This window comes from Lithobates pipiens, unplaced genomic scaffold (genome assembly GCF_037356315.1).
Source record: "Lithobates pipiens isolate NorthernLeopardFrog02 unplaced genomic scaffold, aLitPip1_a1.2 Scaffold_8, whole genome shotgun sequence".
In the NCBI taxonomy this organism is placed as follows: domain Eukaryota; kingdom Metazoa; phylum Chordata; class Amphibia; order Anura; family Ranidae; genus Lithobates; species Lithobates pipiens.
In genome coordinates, this window is record NW_027507903.1 from 241967075 (window position 1) to 241988209 (window position 21135).

General features: G+C 42.8%; 1 protein-coding gene across 1 annotated transcript in view; it reads left to right on the forward strand.

Moving 5' to 3' along the window:
* PTPRB (protein tyrosine phosphatase receptor type B) overlaps nucleotides 1-21135 on the forward strand; it is a 196615-nt gene that overhangs the window by 24593 nt on the left and 150887 nt on the right. The window contains exon 3 of the mRNA XM_077468731.1: nucleotides 15096-15382. Within this exon, the coding sequence (XP_077324857.1) occupies nucleotides 15096-15382 (287 nt within the window). The remainder of the gene's footprint in view (nucleotides 1-15095; nucleotides 15383-21135) is intronic.

Here is a 21135-nt window from a genome sequence, read left to right on the forward strand (position 1 = left end):
AAGAAGTATTGTTCTAATTCCGCAATCTAAGCACTGAAATGTAATCACTATAACTGATCCAGTTGTGGTAAAATAGCTTAGCTTACAGTCTCAGTAGCTTGGAAGACGGTGACTAATTTCAAATGACATCCTGCAGATCGTAGAAAGCTTTAATCGAAACTTGTGCAGATCATAACAGATGAACATCAGATATGTCAAAAAATCATAGGGGTTGATTTACTAAAACTGGAGAATGCAAAATCTGGTGTAGCTCTGCATAGAAACCAATCAGCTTTCAGGTTTTATTGTCAAACCTTAACCACTTACGGACCGAGCCTCTTTTTCAGATTCGGTGTTTACAAGTTAAAAACTGTTTTTTTTTCTAGAAAATTACTTAGAACCCCCAAACATTATACATTTTTTTCTAACACCCTAGAGAATAAAATGGCGGTTGTTGCAATACTGTCACACCGTATTTGCGCAGCGGTCTTACAAGCGCACTTTTTATTTTTAAAAAAATACATTTTTTTAAATTTAAAAATAAGACAACAGTAAAGTTTGCCCAATTTTTTTTTATATTGTGAAAGATAATGTTATGCCGAGAAAGTTGATACCCAACATGTCACACTTCAAAATTGCGGCCGCTCGTAGAATGGTGACAAACTTTTACCCTTAAAAATCTCCATAAGCGACATTTAAAAAATTGCATGTTTTGCATTAGAGAGGAGGTCTAGGGCTAGAATTATTGCTCTAGTTCTACCGATCGCGTGTGGTTTGAAGACCGTTTTTATATGCGGGCGCTACTCACGTATGTATTTGCTTCTGCACGCAAGCTCGGTGGGACGGGGCGCGTTTAAAAAAAAATGATATTTTTATCTTATTTATTTTACCTTTTATTTTTTATTTTTACACTGTTTTTAAAAAAATTCTAAATGTGTCACTTTTATTCCTATTACAAGAAATGTAAACACCCTTGTAATAGAAAAAAGCATGACAGGACCTCTTAAATATGAGATCTGGGGTCAAAAAGACCTCAGATCTCATATTTGGACTAAAATGCAAAAAAATGAAAATGTTCCTTTAAGAAGTATGGGCGGAAGTGATGTTTTGACGTCGCTTCCGCCCTGCTATAGTATGGAGATGGGTGGGGGCCATCTTACTATCACTCGTCTCCATACCTGACAGGAGAACAGACGTGATCGCCTCCGCCGCTGCCAACGGCTCCGGTAAGCCACGGAGGGCACCGGATCACAGCGGGAGGGGGAGGCCGTATCCCGCCACCAATAAAAGTGATCGCAGAGACTACTTTTATCCTGTAGCCGCTGTAGCCGCTGGCCAAACACGGGGATACCGGGGTTATGGCAGCTAGCTGCTGCTATAACAACAATATCCATCCCCAAAGTAGGCGTGCGGCGGTCGGCAAGTGCTAATTGAACATGCTGAAGTTAGAAGTTGATTGGGTACCATGTACAGCTACACCAGATTTTGCACTTTCCAGCTTTAGTAAATAAACCCCACAGTGTGTTTAGCTCCAGCAGAATACAGTACATGGAGTAAATGGTGGCTAAAGTATGAAAAGGAAGGATGGGACTAACTACAAAGAGCATCCCCTAACTACGGAGGATGAAAAACAGATCATTTATGTGTAACTTGATACATACAATGTTGTACAACAGATAAAAACTGTACCCAATATTACAAAGAAAACACACAATAAAAAGTTAAAGACAAAAGAGAAATACAATATAATTTTAAACAATGTTTTGGTTTTTGATATTAATTACGCTTTGAAATATTTTTATATTCTGCTGACTTAAAGGAAACCTGAGCTGAGTGAAATATGGAGGTGGCCATTGTTAATTTCCTTCTACAAAGATAATTTCCTGGCTTGCTCTGGCTTCAGTACTTTGAGTCACTGACCTGAAATAAGTATGAAGTCAGAATGAAGTAAGAACTCTGCATACTTGCTATAGCCTCTATATAATGAAAAATTGAAAAAAAAAAAAAAAAATCAAAGACAGCCTTCTATATTCCCCATTCAACAGTCGGTCCTTCTATCCCTGTTAAAATTATGCTCAGGAACAAAGAAGAGGTGTTTAGCCACAGAATGAAAAACTCTCATAGAGGCTAACAGTGTGCTCACATATTGCAGTGTGGGATTTTCAAGTTCTATTTCCTGAACACTGATTTATTTTTTCATGAACTATAGGGCATATTCTAATATTTGTTTCTGGGTCTGCCAAACTGGGAGAGCTGGTGGGCTGGTTCACGCCACCTTTTCTGAATTCCAGATGCATTTCTGAATGCATGTTTACATGTGTTTTTGATAAATTTTTATGCATTTTGATGCATTCTGATGCATGCGGTGCGTTTTTTTACTTTTTTTTCTTCATTATAATTAGGGTCACATGAGTTTCTGTGCTTTTTCCATGCGTTTGATGTGTTCTGTGTGTTGTTGCATTCTAGATGTGTTCTATGCAGATTAATGCAACACGTTCTATTTTTGTTGGCTGCATTGGAACGCACTGCACTTTGGTAAACTAGGGCCATTGGAATCCATGTTAACTGCTTGCCGCCCGTCCACTGTCAAAATGTCAACGGCAGGGAGGTGCAGCTGCCTTGTTCTGGGCCGCCGTCATATGACGGCAGCCCAGAATGGCTGCTCTCGCGTGCCCACGGGGGCGTGCATCACAGTGATCGCGGCCGCACGGGGTGCCAGGACATGGCGCAACCCCGAACTGTGTAAAGAGCCGCAGCTCTTTAACCATGTGATCGGTTGTGTCCAATCGCAGCCGGTCATATGTAAACACGGAGATGCCGGTAATTGTCTCTCCTTGCCTCACACTGACAGAGTGTGAGGAGAGGAGAGCCGATCAGCAGCATCTCCTCATAGGGCAGTGTTTCTCAAATCCAGTCCTCAGGCCCCCCCAACAGGTCATGTTTTCAGGTTTTCCATTATTTTTCACAGGTGATTTGATCAGTTTCACTGCCTTAGCAATTACCACAGCCATTTCATCTGAGGGAAATCCTGAAAACATGACCTGTTGGGGGGGCCTGAGGACTGGATTTGAGAAACACTGTCATAGGGGGACAGCTAGGGAAGTAATCAGGGCACTGATCATCAGTGGCCTGGTTACAATATAGAAATAAAGCGTAAAAATACAGCGCCCACCAATGTCAGCATACAGTGCCCACCAATGCCAGTGATCAGTGCCCACCAGTGGCAGCAATCAGTGCCACAATGCCCACAAGTGCCACAAATCAGTGTCCATTAGCCATGCCAGTCAGTGCTGGCAATCAGTGCCACCTATCAGTGCTGCTCATCAATGCCCATCACTGCTGTCCATCAATGCCCATCGGTGTCGCCAATCAGTGCCACCCACTTCCGCTATCAGTGCCCACCCTTGCCACCTATTATTGCCCATCAGTGCCCATCTGTACTGCCTATACATGCCACCTATCTGTGCCCACCAGTGCCGCCTATCAGTGCCCACCACTGCCGCTATCAGTGCCCACCCTTGCCACCTATTATTGCCCATCAGTGCCACCTAACAGTGCCCATCAGTGCTGTCTATCAGTGCTCATCAGTACCACATAAGTGCAGCATACTAGTGCCTCCTCATGAGTGCCACCTCATCAATGCCCACCAGTTCAGCCTATAAGTTGATCAGTTGAGCAGCATTGATGCTGCTTCATTAGCGCACATCAGTGAAGGGAAAAATTACTTAGTTACAATATTTACTGACAGAAAAAAGTAAAAAAACGTTTTTTTCCAAAATTTTTGGCCTTTTTCTTTTTTTTTAAATAAAAAACCCAGCAGTGATTAAATACCACCAAAAGAGGCAGAGAGAAGTTACCTACACGTCTGGTGGGACTGTGCAGCAATACAACCCCTATGGATGCAGGTTTTTGCCATATATAACAGCCTATATGACTGAAAATTGTCGGCCACCCCAGAAATAGCCTTACTGTCCATGCTCCCAGTTTCTCAAAAGCGCTCCCTGTTGCGTTTTTTCCTATCAGCCGCTAGACAACTTATACCCCTATTCTGGAAAACTACTACCACTCCACACCTGGCAGTCTGGGTTTCCATGGTCAACTACATCACGCGCATGGAGGAGATGATAGCCCTAGACAATGACGCCTTTGGCAAATTTAAGGCCCTTTGGCCTATTTGGATAGACTACTCTACCTCTGACTCCCTGAAAGTGAGGTTGGCACCTCACAGCCAACCCGGACTTATCTCCTGACTCCGCCACGGGGGTTTGTTGCACCAAGGTCTGTCCAGCACCCCCCCCCTCCTGCAGCTAGCCTGTATCCCCCCCTCCCCCTTGTTCTCTCCCCCTTTCCTCTTTCTCCCCTATGCTCTTCTTCTCTTTCTTTCTACCCAACCCTACGTCTGTTTCTCTCTATATTATGTCCAGGTATATTTTCACATAGTTCTAATGTTTAGTTTTGTGATAAATTCCGATTTCAATATTTGACTTGAGTGATGACTATCTGCTTCCTCATCGGAGATGGCTACTGCCACATGTTTACTATATGATCTATGTTATCTACGTTCTATACTGATCTCCTGTTTCTCACTCGTGTCATGTTATTTTGCTTTATCAAAATATTAATGAAAATTCATTAATAAAAATATATTCTAAATACCACCAAAAGAAATCTCTATTTGTGTGAAGAAAATGATAAAAAATGTGTTTGGGTACAGTGTAGCATGACCGCGCAGTTGTCATTCAAAGTGCGACAGCGCTGAAAGCTGAATAATGGCCTGGGCAGGAAGGGGGTGTTCGTGCCCGGTAGGCAAGTGGTTAAACACTATCCATGCTTTTTTGATGTAGAATAAATATGCACTGGACGGACTTCCTCTGGTGTAAACCAACCCTAAAGGATACCAATTTGTTTTTTTCATTTTTGGATCCCTTCCAGAGTCTGCTATCAAAAGACCTTAAAGAAAAATAATATGTAAAAATAAAAGTGAAAAAACCCAATACACTGGGTACAATATACTTACTATCATGGCCGCTGATATTTTTGTAGATATCTTTTTTTTCACTTTGAACGGTTTGCATACGCATGCAGAACATTATGTCACCTACTTTACATTTATTTTGCACAACAGTTTAAAAGTAAGGGAGAAAGGTCTACTCTCTTTTACTATTTTAACCTGGCAAATGTGTCATTTTAATTGTAATATAGATCTCTATGCAGTTTCTGTATGAGAAAGTACTAGGTGTTCTGATTATTCTTGCTCATATAATGTTGATTTTTCACAGTTGTAGCACACTTTTTGGCCTTCTACCAGCTACTCTATAGTTGATAATGATGGTTATTGATCAGATGATCTGTTAGTTATATGATCTCTAAAAACTTTTTTAATGTCTGCTTAATGAATATATTGATCAGTAGGTGGTGTTATGAACTACAGTATAACTGGTTTAGATTAGTGTTTGTGCTTTGGGTAAATCATAAATACATTTAGGAAACACAATAATAATAGATAAAATAATTACATAAGTAAACGGTAGTATTGCCATTATAAACCATATATAATTGTTTTACAACCTTAAATAGATGTATCCTGTATTATACCCAAGTAGAGATTTTCAGTTGCTCGCTTTCTCTCCCTCTCCATCCATCCAACTGTTGGTGTAACTGTAGAGATTTACCTTTCAAATTATATAAGAAGAAAGAGAAACAAACAATACATTTGTGACCTGTTTAACCACTTCAGCCCTGGAAGGATTTACCCCCTTAACGTCCGGGCCATTTTTTGCGATACGGCACTGCGTCACTCTGACAATTGGACGGTCGTGCGACTTTCTACCCAAACAAAATTGATGTGCTTTTTCCCCACAAATAGAGCTTTCTTTCGGTGGTGTTTGATCACTTCTGCGGTTTTTATTGTTTGTGCTATAAATAAAAAACAAGCGACAATATTGAAAAAAATATATATATTTTTCTATTTTTGCTATAATAAATATCCCAAAAAAAAATAAAAAATGTTTTCATCAGTTTAAGCCAATTTGTATTATTCTACATCATTTAAAAAAATCGCAACAAGCGTATAGTGATTGGTTTGCGCAAAAGTAATAGCATCTACAAAATAGGGGATAGATCTATGGCAATTTTATTATTATTATTTCTTTTTTACTAGTAATGGCGGTGATCAGCGATTTTTAGCAGGACTGCGACATTGCGGCGGACAGATTGGACACTTTTGACACTTTTTTGGAACCAGTGACATTTATACAGCGACCAGTGCTATAAAAACGCACTGATTACTGTGTAAATGTCACTGGCAGGGAAGGGGTTAAAGTGGCTGTAAACCCTTACACATCCACTTTTCTCTACAGGTAAGCTTATAATAAGGCTTACCTGTAGGTACTGGAAATATCTCCTAAACCTGCATGGTTCAGGAAATATTTACCATATATGCTTGCGCCACCGTCATTGGCGCATGCACACTGAAGAAAGGGCGCAAACGTGCCTATAATTCCTATAGGGCCTGTGCCGTGACTGTCAGCTCCCATGTGCATGTCACCAGCTGGGACATGCAGGGCTTCATTTGCAGATAAATGCAACATAATGGGCTAGTATATGATGCATAGAAGCTCATTATGCTTTTACTTTGCAGGGGAATAAAGGGGAAGTAAAACCCATCAGGGTTTACTTCCTCTTTAACACTAGGGGCGAATCAAGGGGTTAATGTGTTCCCTGGGAGATGCTTTCTACCTGTGGAGGGAGTGGACTGGCAGGGAGTACAGAGAGATCGCTGTTCCTAATCACTAGTAACAGGCAATCACTCTGTACTCCCCTGACAGAACGGGGATCTGTTTGTTTACATTACCAGGTCCCCGTTCTGCCTCTCTGTGGAGCGATTACAGATGGCCATCGCAGCCGCCGGGCCATGTGCATTGACTCGGACGTGTGGCCGGCCGTACACACGCCCACTGTATCTATTGCACGAATCGACGTACACCTATGGGGATTTGCGCAATAGAGTCAACCTGATGCAGTATAATGACGGCAGCTGGTCGGCAAGTGGTTAATAGTGCTATCCATGAAACTGATAACCACCCTAGCAAAAAGTATATTTATTTAAATTAGAAAATTATATTTAACACTATGTGGCACGGTGACCATGAAGTCTACCTTGCGTGTTAAATATACAGGCCTTTCTTTTCAATGAGCCACTAAAAAAAAGTTTGACTGTCATCCAAATGTTCATGCAGCACTTGGCACGTCAAGTTTCCTGTGGAAGGAAAGGCAGGTCCTTTCAGCACACTTACTTAGTGTTACGATACTTGACTGTGATTTGCACTGTTCAAGGACGTATTTATTCATCTGCCAAACAAGTGCTGAAAGAAATCTGTTATTAATATGGCACACGCTCACTTTTTATCAGTGGTGGTCAATTAGAAAATTATGGAGGGCCACAAATATGACCCCTGGCATGTAGAGAGTGCTGCACAATAGCAGCATTTTTTGTGCATTGAGGTGCATTGGGGTTAATTTACTAAAGGCAAATAGGCCATGCACTTTGCAAATTTCAGTTGCCCTCTGCAAGTGCAGGTGCTCCAGAGCTTAGTAAATAAGGTAAAGCTTCACTTTGCAAAGAATACCCAATCACGTGCAAGGAAAACAATTGACCAAAATTACAATCCTAGGACTTGTATCTGTGGACACAATAATCATCCCCAGCATTGGTGTCAGTGACCGCAATAATAACCCCCAACATCGTTGTCAGTAGCCATACTATTATACCCCCCCCCCCCGCCATATTTCCCTTTACTGATGATCAATTGCAATGCTAAAATTACTCTGCTGTTGGCCAGTGACAGTATCATACCTCCCAACTTTTTGAGATGGGAATGAGGGACACCTATCAGCAAAAGTATGCAGGCATAGGACACACCCCTTGCCACACCCCCTTAAAGGAGAATTGCACAAAAAAAAACAGGATTGGTTAAACCCACAAGTGTTTTTTTTACCACTACTATACCTTTATATTGGCTTTTGGAATTTACAAATTTAGAAACTAGATGAAAGGTTTAGTGCTGGGAAACACTTTTTGATAGATAAAAACTGCATTTCTTTGGTAAAAATAACCAAAATTGGTGTATATTATTTAGTCTGTGTGAAAGTTATAGAGCCCACAAGCTATGGGATATATATCTGAAAATGATCAATCCTGATGAAACGACAGCCTATCTCATTTCTTGAGGGCAGAAAATGCTGGGACAGTACAAATATCCCCCAAATGACCCTTTTTTTTTTATAAAGCAGACAGTCCAAGGTATTTAGTAAGAGGCATGGTGAGTTTTTTGAAGTTGTAATTTTTTTGTCAGAATGTTTTGGAAAATGAAGAGATTGTGAAAAAAATCCTCTTTTTTTATTTTGACATACGGTGCAGTACAGCATTATCATATGATGGTCGGGCGGTAATTAGGGGCACTGACTGGTGACTGTCCAAAAGAAAAAGAAAAACAATTTTAATAATTTTTAATTTTAGTTTTTTATTACTTGTTTTTCTTTTCTTTACGAATGTTTTTTTTTAACACACTGTGACCAGAGCAAAATAATGTTACCATAGTAACATTGTACTACTCTAGGGAAGTTATCAGGATTTTTATTTTTTTTACACATTTTGTTTGCTTATAGCAGTGCATTACATTGCTGACAGTGACAGATCGCATCCATGCGTTGCTCCACCGGAACATGATCGGCTCACCCTGACAGGACATCATATGACATCCAGTCAGGATAATAAAACCATTGCCCGGCCATCAATCTGCTTTTGCCTGAGTGGTAACTAATTAACTACTTCAAGTCCAGACACTTTCACCCATTTCCAGTCTAAGCCTTTTTTCAGCTCTCAGTACGGTCACAAATTGAATGACAATTACTCAGTCATGCAGCACTGTATCAAAATTTTTTTTTTTAGACAGATAGAGCTTTCTTTTGGTGGTATATTTCATTATATCTTGCTATATAAATGAAAAAATACAGAAAATCGTTTTTTTAGTTTCTGTTAAAAAATGTTTGTAAAAAATTTTGCAAATAAATAATCTTTCTCAAAACATTTAGATCAAAATGTATTCTGCTACATTTCCTTGGCAAAAATAACCCAAACCCATATATATTATTGCGTATGTTTGAAAGTTTTAGAGCAGTGGTGCCCATCCTTTTAAGGAGCGAGGGACACTTTAATGACTTGGTAGACAGTAGCGAACCGCAATGAGTGGAGCGGGCAGATGACAGGTCCATGTCCATTCTGCATATGCAGAGCAGACACAGATACGGCCCACTCTACTCTATGGGCCCTCCGATCCAATCCACCCAGACAGAAGGGGACGGTCACCTGTTTTTTAGGTGGATCGAATTGGAAATAGGTGGGTGTAAAAGGACACAAGTCCGTTTACATCTGCCGCTCTATAGAGGTAAATAGAGGGTCTCATTGGGTCCACCTGAAAAACAGACAGGTTGACCAGCAGTGGATGGTAATGCTGGTGGGTACTGCTGGTGTATACTGCTGGTGGGTATTATTGGCGGGTACTGCTGGTGGGTACTGTTGGTGGGTACTGCTGGTGGGTACTGCTGGCTGGTACTGCTGGTGGGTACTGTTGTTGGGTACTGCTGGCTGGTACCTCTGGCGGATACTGTTGGTGGGTACTGTTAGCAAGCACTGCTGGCTGGTACTGCTGTTGGGTACTGTTGGTTGGTACTGTTGCTGGGTACTGCTGGTGGGTAATGCTGGTGGTACTGCTGATACTTCTGGTGTATACTATTGGTGGGTACTGCTGCCTGGTACTATTGGTGGGTATTGCTGGCGGGTGCTACTGGTGGGTACTGCTGGCTGGTAGTGCTGGCTGGTACTGCCGGGTTTGTATTGCTGGTGAGTACTGCTGGTGAGTACTGCTAGCGCATACTCTTTGGCGGGTACTGCTGGCACGTACTGCTGGTGGGTACTGTTGCTGGGTACTGCTGGTGCATACTATTGCTGGGTATTACTGGTGGGTATGGTTGCTGGGTACTGCTGGTGGGTACTGTTGCTGGATTTTGTTGGCTGGTTTCCAACCCGCCATCCCTGAGCATCAATGTAACAGGAGCCTGCGCTAGAGGAAGCATGCGGCTGCAGTAGAGAGAAGAGCCAATGCTCCTTGTATCACTCCTGTCCCAGGCAGAGTACATTTGTTATCACTCCGCCTGTGACAGGATTCGGCCTTCACATTGATGCTCAGGGATGGCTGGTTGGGAACCCGTGATCTGGGCTTGCCAACCTGCCATCCCAGAGCAGTAAGTGACGGCCCACATAGTTGGGCACCCCTGTTCTAGAAATCTACAAACTATGGTCTATACATTTGAAAATTGGTTAATCCTGATCATATTTCTTGAGGCCCTAAAATGCTAGGACTGTACAAATACCCCCCACATGACCCCTTTTTCCAAAGTAAACAGACCAAGGTATTAAATAAGATGCATGTGAGTTTTTTGAAGTTGTAATTTTTTTGTCACAATTTTTTGGAAAATGAAAAAATGTAATATAATTAGTTTTTGTTTCACAAAATTGCCATTTTAACAAGTTATTTCTCACACACACATACACATTCTGCTACACCCCCTGAGTATAGGGATACCACATGTCTGAGACTTTTTCACAGTCTAACACAGCATAAATTATGCATCTAATTTCCTTACTACCTATCACAGAGAGGGCTGTGTCCCCGTCTGTTCTGCATAATGGAGTAGGGATCAGTAGAGAGATCCCCCATTAAGCAAGTGGATCTCACTTCACAGGCTTCCCATGTGAAAGGGGCCTTAGAATTACACTCCAAAACACATTCTGCTACTCCCCCCAAGTATGTGAGTATCCCACATGTGAGACTTTTTTACAGGCTAGCTACAAAGAGGGGCCTAAAGCCTAAGGAGCACCTTTAGGTGTTCTAGGGACATGAATTACACATCTAATTTCCTGACTTCCTGTTACAGTTTTGGAGGTCCCGTAGCACCAGGACAGTGGAAACACTCACAAAATGACCACATTTTGGAAAGAAAACACCCCAAGGTATTTTCTAAGGGGCACGGTGAGTCTTTTGAAGACTTCATTTTTTGCCTGTAAATTTTTGGAAAATACAAAATGAAACATAAAATAATTTTTTTGCACAAAGTAGTCAACTTAATAAGACATTTCTCACACACAGCATAGGTGTACTTAGGATTACAGCTCAAAACAAATTCTGGTACTCCTTCCGAGTATGGTGATACAACATGTGTGAGACTTTTTCACTGTCTGGACTGATTATATAATGGATATTGTATCTTGTATATAACACAAATCAACCAACTGTATAAAAAACAATGAACTGTAATGGTCACCTCTATATGATTGATCGGGAAATATAGCTTAGTGTAGTGTCCCCTTTATTAGGCTCAGTTTCTATAAGCCAAGCAAGCCTAGCCTACTGGGACACGGCTTCCCCCAGGAATATCATGTTCACTGACCATAAATTAAAAGGCTAAAGAAAGGAAGAACAAAAAAGTATCTGTGTTTACAAGAGTGCAGTTGTCCGCATGGGATGGCTGAGACTGGTGTCTGTCGGACATGCAGATGAGTCAGTTCAGGAACAGGCAGCGACATGGTCAGCAAAAGGCAAAGGCTTGGTCCAGGCAACAGGCAGTAGCATAGTCAATAAACAGGGCAAGGTTAGTACAGGTGACAGTCATGAACACAAACTGTGACTGGCTGCATTATTAGGGTTCTTTTACACGTGACGCTGAGGGGGGAGACTTGTGGTTGAACAGCGGTTTTACTGCCCCTCAACAGCTACCCATTTGGTTGCAGAGTCAGCTGCCAAGGGTGTACACATGCCACAACTGCAATGCTTTGCTGCAAAGCTGTGGCAGGAATTATACCCCTGTATGCCCGCTGATCGTGACCCATTCAAGTGAATGGAGTTGCTTGTGTGGGATCCAAGGGGTTAAAGCAGGTGGTGAGAAGATAATACAATGCCTCTTTACTGCCTGCCCAATGCTCTCTGAAGAGCCATCCAAACATGGATGGCTCATTAGAGAGCATCACTCATCTGAACAAGTCCTTATGGTGACACTATGTTGTGTGGTGGTTCAGGGACACTGCAACTGGTATGGTGGTGATTTATGGACAATATGACTGGGGTGGCAGTGATCAGGGACACTGGGACTGGTGTGGCAGTGATTATTGATAGTGATGGACGAACTTCCTATGGGACGTTTCGCGAACGCGAACCGCGAACGCAGCCAAAAGTTCCTTGCGGTTCACGGCGGACCCCATTGACTTTAATGTCAGGCGAACCTTAAAAACCTCCAGGTCATATTTTCAGCCACAAAATACTTACTAGCTGTGCGCACATAGTACCACAACATGGACACGGACATAACAAAAGTATTAAGTGAATCTGGGATCGACAACGATAAGCATTCTTTTTTTATCTGTGAAATTTTGACAATTCAGGAGCGCATGAAGGCCATGGAGGAGAGGCAAGGTCAGGGCAGGCTATGAAGGGGGTGCAGGAGATGATCAGTGCCACAGTCAGGGCAGCGCAGTCCTGTGCCAGTGTCCCAGTGTGCCAACCTGTGCTTGAGCCCCTCCCTCTGCCCAGGCCTTACCCCCACCTATGCAGGGCTCCACTGCGGTGGTCTGTAGGTACCAGTCCAGTGCTGATCCTCAGCCTTGGTGCTGGTCCTGCTATCTCCCTCACTGTCTGAAACCAGCACCGCAATAGAGACTGAGCACTGACACCAGCACCATGATAGAGACTGAGCACTGACACCAGAACCGAGATAGAGAGCACTGACACCAGCACTGAGATAGAGAGCACTGACACCAGCACCGAGATAGAGAGCACTAACACCAGCACCGTGATAGAGAGCACTGACACCAGCACCGTGATAGAGAGCACTGACACCACCACCATGAGAGTGCTGGCACCAGCACCGTGATAGAGAGCACTGACACCAGCACCGAGATAGAGAGCACTGACACCAGCACCGTGATAGAGAGCAATGACACTAGGACCGTGAGAGCACTGACACCAGCACCATGATAGAGAGCACTGACACCAGCACCGTGATAGAGAGCACTGACACCAGCACCGAGATAGAGAGCACTGACACCAGCATCAAGATAAAGAGCACTGACACCAGCACCGAGATAGAGAGCACTGACACCAGCACCATGATAGAGAGCACTGACACCAGCACCGTGATAGAGAGCACTGACACCAGCACCGAGATATAGAGCACTGACACCACACCAGCACCGAGATAGAGAGAGAGCACTGATACCAGCACCGAGATATAGAGAGAGCACTGACACCAGCACTGTGATAGAGAGCACTGACACCAGCACCGAGATAGAGAGCACTGACACCACACCAGCACCAAGATAGAGAGCACTGACACCAGCACCGTGATAGAGAGCACTGACACCACACCAGCACCATGATAGAGAGCACTGACACCACACCAGCACCGAGATAGAGAGCACTGACACCAGCACTGATACCAGCAAAAAAAGGACCTTTGTGGACCTAGTAGCTAGTGATTGTAGACTGTCCCTGCTCCAAACACCAAACTGTCCCTCAGTCCCTACACTGATAAAAGACAGCTGCAGAATCGGTCAGCACTCAGCAGCACAGCAGTCAGCAGTGCACCATAATATACTCTCTATATTTGAAAGAAAGTATATTATACGTGTACAACACTATATACAGTACACCTATACCAGTCCTTAAAAGGACCTTTGTGGGCCTAATAGTAAAAGCTAGTGATTAATCTGACTGTCCCTGCTCCACACAGCGTCCTGTCCCTACACTGACAAAAGACAGCTGCAGAATCGGTCAGCAGTGCACTCAGCAGCACAGCAGTCAGCAGCAGTGCACCAGAATATACTTTGTATATTTGAAAGAAAGTATATTATAGGTGTATTACAACCCTATATACTGTACACCTATACCAGTCCTTAAAAGGACTTTTGTGGACCTAATAGTAATAGTTAGTGATTAAACTGACTGTCCCTGCTCCACACAGCGTCCTGTCCCTACACTGACAAAAGACAGAATGTAAAATGGCCGCCAGATCAGGTCTATTTATAAGGTAGGGGGTATGTCCAATTGTCCATGTGCTGAAATGTCTCAATTGGCTGTCCTGTACCCCATGATGGATGTGTCATCACTGGTCAAAGTTCTTCAAAATGTAAACCCATATGTCCGCCGCGTGAACAGCGGCAGAAGTCCGCCGGTTTGGCAAATCGCGAATGAGCAAAATTTCCCGCTAACAGACCGCCGGGCGAACCGCAAGGCCATCTCTAATTATTGACATTATGAGTGCTGTGACTGATATCAAGGACATTGTAACTGGTGTGGTAGTGATCAGGGACACTGGAACTGTTGTGGTGATGATTATGGACACTGGGACTGGTGTGGCGGTGATCACGAGTGCTGTAACTGGTGTGGTGATGATTAGGGACAGACTGGTGCGGGCGGTGATCAGGGACAGACTGGTGCGGCGGTGATCAGAGACACTTCATTTGATGTGGCGGTTTTAAAGGACAATATGACCAGTATGACAGTGATCAAGAATAATGTGATTGGTGGGGTGGTGAACAGGAACAATATGACTGATGTAGCGGTAATCAGGGACACTGTAACTGGTGTGACAGTGACTGGGGACAATATGAGTGGTACGGCAGTGATTAGGGACAATGAGTGATGACAGTATGTGAAAAAAAATGTACTCTTTTTTATATAATGTCACCAGAGCAGTGCAGTGTCACCATCGTGACACTACTGCTCTGGGGAGGTGATCAGGGATTTTATTTTACATTTTGATTGCTTATTACAGTGATGAAATAAGTAGATATTTCCCTAACAGGGACACAGACCACAATAAAAAGTTGACTCTTTACAAAAACAAAAGTTTTATCTGGAGTTTTGATTACACATCCCATCATCTAACACAGCAGAGTCGTATGCTGTCATTAAACCCCTTTTAGATTGTATGAACACTGCTTATATTGAAGAACATTTAATTTGTATTTTTTATGACAGCAATACACTTTCTTTTTTTTATAGACCTCAAGTTTACTACAGTGAGTCCTACAACCAGGAGTACTCTACTACCCACCACGGATCAGTTATCAGTATCGGTTACCACTGTCACTGATATAAACTACACTAATGTCACACATAGGACTCTGGACACCAGCACCCAGAGCGACACCAGCACCCAGAGCGACACCAGCACCCAAAGCCAGCAGCAGAATGAGAGTCTGCCATCTACAGAAAATACATGGTCTACTGTTACTACACAAGTCTGGAATGCAACTACAGCACAACCTTTTATTAATGAAATCAAAGAGGTAACATTTTAAACTTTGTATCGTATAACAATAGCATAGAACTTGTAAATAAAAAATAAAAAATAAGATATTTATGGTAAATGGTTGTTTCTCCTAGTCAGATTTCAGCATTCAGTACCTCCCAACTATTCTTGTAGTAGGGCTTATAATGTTTGGAGCCTGAAAGGACAGAATCTTAAAAATAATTTTTAAGTGCTCAAGAATCTTCTCTAAATCAAATAGGTTTTAAAACTCTAACATGAAAAATAAACCAAAAACATACCCTTCTATAGTGGGGATGTAGCACCCTCCTAGTGTAGGATGCTAGGCAAATTTAGTGTTTGCTTCCTTCTGTAGTCAAGGGAGCAGTGATGGTCTGTTCTGGTCTCTTTAAGGTTTCACAGGCTGGGAGTTTGATTGCTTCCCCTGCCTCTGGAAGAAGATTCTAGAACATAGGTAGGGAGAAGAAAATGATCAGCCAGAATACATATTATGGCCTGACCAATCCATGGAGTGTCCAGAAGATGGCTGGGGAGGTGATAAACACTCTGAAGCCCTGGAGAGATTGTTCTCTCTCCCTGGGAGGGTTTCAAGTCTTATGAGGGACCTGCTCCCCCTCTCAGGTAGCCTGTGGATTGACAGCTGGTTGTGAGGCCTCAACCGTTTCAGCTGAGGGCTTGGAGTGATTTCCCTGGAGGGGCTGGCTGGGAGGGGCTGGCTGTGGGTCTTTACCGTAAGGGATCTGGTCTGGAGAAGGTTTACCTTCCTCACTGGGTAATGTCCAAAGGAAGCTGGAAGATGTGCAGCTGTCCTGGGGACCTGTGAGTAATCACCCTGAACTGATACCTGGTGACTGTTTGCTTTTGAGATATAAGTCCTAGAGATATCTATGGACTGAGACTGTTCTCAAAGGGTCACAGAATTCTGCCCATCACCTTGTCCTCAGAAGGGAAGTGTGAGCCTACAGAAGAGTGTCCTCTAATTACTGTGCAGTGCTTTGGAGTATCCAATGCCCTAACCTTTCTCTTGTTTAACCCTTTAAAGTCCACATATTTTTCATTGAGGTAGCGTGATTCAAAATGTGCTCTACCAAACGGTGGAGCAGAACGTTAAAGGGTTAAAGTTCTGCAAGCAATACATTTCAAAAAGTGTACATTAGTTCAAAGCCATTCCAGTTTCCCCTTAAGAAAGCATGTATGGTCTATCTAGATGGTGATTCTATTTTTGTTGGTGCACAGATGCAATCATGTTTGCCTATTTGAAGCATATACTATGCTTTTCAGTTTGTAATGCTGCAACTTGTGTTTTAATGTGCAAACCTAATCTAACATTTGGCTGGGAATGCTCACTACTATCTATTTCAAAAATAGCTACCATAAGAAGATGTAAAATTCCTCATTTAGGTAAAATTCTGAAAATAGAGAACAGTATGGCTGAAAATGTAAAAATAACATTATATCAAAAGCTAAACGCTTACTCAGAATGTGTAGCCACCTAATACTATACTAAAACCTTCCTATTACTTTTTGGAGGTATGTCTAAAGCCGCGTACACACGGGCGGACTGTATGGCCTACTTAGTCCGTCGAAACACATTTCAGCGGACAGTCCACTCGTGTGTGGGCTTCAGCGGACTTTTTCAGCGTGCAGTCTGGCGTACTAAGTATTTCGGAATTTTCAAAATTCTGTCCGTCATACTTTGGTTTCAGCGGACAATCCGCTCGTCAGTAGGCTAGTTCGAGGGACTAAGAATGGCGCATGCTCAGAAAGGATTTACACGGCGAAAGGTTGCATTGCTGTGTATTGGACTTCCTATTTCTAGTCCCGTCGTACGTGCTGTACACGTCATCGCGCAAGCTCTCGACGGACTGTTTGTGCATCCGTGTGTGGTCAAGTCCGTTCATTCGAAAGTATGATGGACTGTCCGTCGGATTGTATGACGGACTAAGTAGGCCATACAGTCCGCCCGTGTGTACGCGGCTTTAGAATGTTTTGTAAACGATTTTTTATAAATCAGTCTCAGATCTTCTTGTTCAGATCCATGTGTGATATGTGTGTGTAGGTTTGGTTCAGCATGTGTGGCGGTGATAATTCATACAGCCAGGTGAGGTATAAAACTTGTATTGAAGTGATGCAGTAACAGTTCACAACAAACCCCGTAGAAAAGCTACCCAACCGGGTGCACTCACGGTTTCCAGCAATGTGAAAGGAGCAAATATCAGCATGAACGACAGCGTCTGTTGAGAGAGGGGCAGAATGAGGCCTGGACGTCTCGTGCCAAACTGGGAAAAAGTCCAGAAAAGCTGGACTCTACGTTTTCCCTCCTCATCTGGAACCCTTCCCTAAAGCTAGTACTGTCTGTAACATGTGGGGTACCTGTCCCTAGTTTAATTACTCGCAAATGCATGCCAAATCTGGGACCCAGGGCCTTAAAAAGGCTCTGTCTGACCCAAGAGGTCTACCGGAGTCACATGGGGTGGCAGCATCCAAACAGATAGCTTCCGCAGTGACTCAGAAAACCATAGAGGAATCATGTTCCTTCTGACTTCCTCTCTAACTGTGGTGCTGTTGTGGAATAGTGCCACCTGCAGTGGAGAAAGTAGACTGTACCTGCCTACCTCTGTGTGCTATACATTTTGCCTAAAGGATAGTTCAGATCAGATAGTACTGTATAGTGCAAAGTTTCCTAACCTACGTATGTCCCAAAAATCCATTTTTGGTAAAGTTTACCCCCGGATGGTCATGCATGCAATACATGAAATGTATTTAGAGAAATCACTTATTTTCTTAAAATTTTGGTTTGGGGTTCCCCTTAATATTTATACCAAAGTGTCTGGTAATGGACTGTGGGGAAATCCCATGCCGTTTTTTCAATGACTTTTATGTATATTGCCGGGACCGACAATTCATTATAGTCACGAGTACTTTTAAATGACTTTTTGTCCTTAAGAAATGTCATTTTGCTCTCGGACTGTTCTAAACACGGGAAACATGTGCCACTTTACAGGCATACTATAGACACCCCCCAGGTACGAAATTTAAAGGAATATTTCACTTTTATTGTTTCACTTTAAGCAGTATTAAGATCACTGCTCCCAAAAAAAGTCAGTTTTTAAAACTTTTTTTGCATTAATACATGTCCCCTGGGGCAGGACCCAGGTCTCCAAACACTTTTTATGACAATACCATGGATATAAGCCTTTAAAATTAGCACATTTGAATTCTCCCATAGACTTTTAAAGGATGTTCCACAGCCTTGCTGCGAACACCCCAAATAGAACATCGGGCTCATTCCTACATTTCTTATTACATTCTTTGTGAAGTTGGAATGCTAACGATGACCCCTCAGCCTTGTATTTTTTGAAGGCTTTCTCCTTTGCTTTTATATGCATTTTTACATTGGAGTTAAGCCACCCATGACTTTTGTTAGCTATTTTAAATGTATTTCTCGTTGGAATGCACTGGCTAATACCTTTATTTAATATGCTCTTAAAGCACTCCCATTTTTCTTCTGTGTTTAGGGAAGTTTGCTCTTTTGAAATGTTAGTGTTTTTGTATTGTGTTTCCTATTTGTGGGATTTATACTGAAACAAATTGACCTGTGGTCGCTATTTTCTAAATTGCCCTGTATTTCCACATCTGCGATCAGGTCTGTATTGTTAGTAATCAGTAGGTCTAGTAACGCTTTGTTTATTGTTGGTGCAGTTACCATCTGACCCATAAAATTGTCCTGCAAGACATTTTGAAAATGGCAAGCCTTAGAATCTTGCGCAGTTCTTTCCGCCCAGTCTATGTCTGGATAATTAAAATCCCCCATTATAATGACACTTCCCATCCTTGCCGCCATTCCAAACTGTGATAGGAGGTCCGACTCGACCTCCTCTCTCTGGTTAGGGGCCCTATAGCATATTCCCAGTATTACTTTTCCCTTGGTTTCCTCCCTTTGAAGCTCTACCGATAAGGATTCCACCTCCTCCCTTGCTCCATTAGTGATGTCGCCCCTCACATTCACTTGCACATTATTCTTGATATACAGGCATACTCCTCCACCTTTTATACCCTCCCTATCTCTGCTATATAGGGAATGCCCTTGAACAGTTGCCAGCCAACCATGAGAGCTGTTGAACCAAGTCCCTGAAATTCCCACAAAATCTAAATTCTCCTCATACAGCTCTAGTTCTCCCATCATGTCAGCCAGACTCCTGGCATTAGTGAACAAGCCTTGCAGTTTTTATTGTCTGGTCACATACTATCTCCTTGTTGGTTGTTCTGAGGCTGCAAACTGGATTTGTCAAATTACTTACCTTGTTAGGTAAATTAGACACCTTACTAAACTAATGCCCCCAATACTACCCTCTGAAACTTGTTCCACACTGGCCATCTCTACATCTGGATCCCCCCCCCCCTCGCCTAGTTTAAAAGCCCCTCTTACTTTTTCAGCCATCTTCTCTCCCAGCCGAGCTGCACCCTCCCCATTTAGGTGCAGTCTGTCCCTCCCAAAGAGCAGGTAACCGACTGAGAATTCGGCCCAGTTCTCCAGGAACCCGAACCACTCCTTTCTACACCTGCTCCTCAGCCACTTGTTAACTTCCCTAATCTCCCGTTGCCTTTCTGGTGTGGCTCGAGGTACTGGTAGTATTTCTGAGAATACTACCTTGGAGGTCCTATTCCTTAATTTAGCTCCTAAGTCCCTAAAAGAATTTTTTAGGACACTCCATTTTTCTCTGACTTTGTCATTGGTGCCAACATGTACCATGACAGCTGGGTCTTCCCTAGCCCCTCTCAATAATCTGTCCACCAGATCTGTGATGTGCCGAACCCGAGCACCCATGAAACAATATACAGTTTGGCGCTTCAGGCCCTTATGACAGATTGTCCTCTCTGTCCTTCTAATAATTGAGTCCCCTACCACCAGAAAGCTGAGTGTATTCAGCTAGACTTCGCTCTGCTCACAGTCAGGGGCGGGACTGTGAGAGAAGCCGAGTCTAGCCGAATACACTTGGCTTTCTGAATGTCGGCGATGCTCGCTCATCTCAGCTCCCAGTCAGCGGAGATTAGCGGGGGGATCAGCATATAACATGCATCCACGATTTTCCCCTGATTTTAAGATCTGTGCCGAACCCGAGCACCCAGGAAACAATATACAGTTTGGCACTTCAGGCCTTTATGACAGATTGTCCTCTCTGTCCTATTAATTGAGTCCCCTACCACCAGGATCTGTCTTTCCTTACCCTTGGCTTTACCCCTGCCCTCACTGGAGGAGTTTTTCCCCTGGCAGCTAGGGGCGTCACTCTGCAATATGATGGTTAAATGCTAAATAAATACAATCAAAAGAAAAAATATATATACAGGCACACACCTATGTGATATTTGTTTTTATGAGCTAAACATTTTTAAGGGGAAACTATTGAGATAAAATACCAAAAAAGAGTGAACTAATTCATCCATCTTAGTGAATATTGATTAATGTCTTTACTGATCTCAATACAGCGGAAAAAAAGAGAGCAACTCTTTGATCCACATGTGTAAAAAATTCCCTATGAAAGGCAAATTTATAGAGTTAAATTTTTTAAGATATTTGCTTTTGTGTTTATGTACTTCCCTTCTTGACCTTGACCCGAGTACACATCCTGAAAGTGTCTAGATTAAAATATTATAGGGATATAGGATCACTTTTAAGAAAATTGTTTTGTCAGTCAGTCCAAGAAGAAGGTGAATAAAAAAAAAAAGAGAATTAAAACAAGTGGGCCATTGGGGGAATTGCAACATGGACTG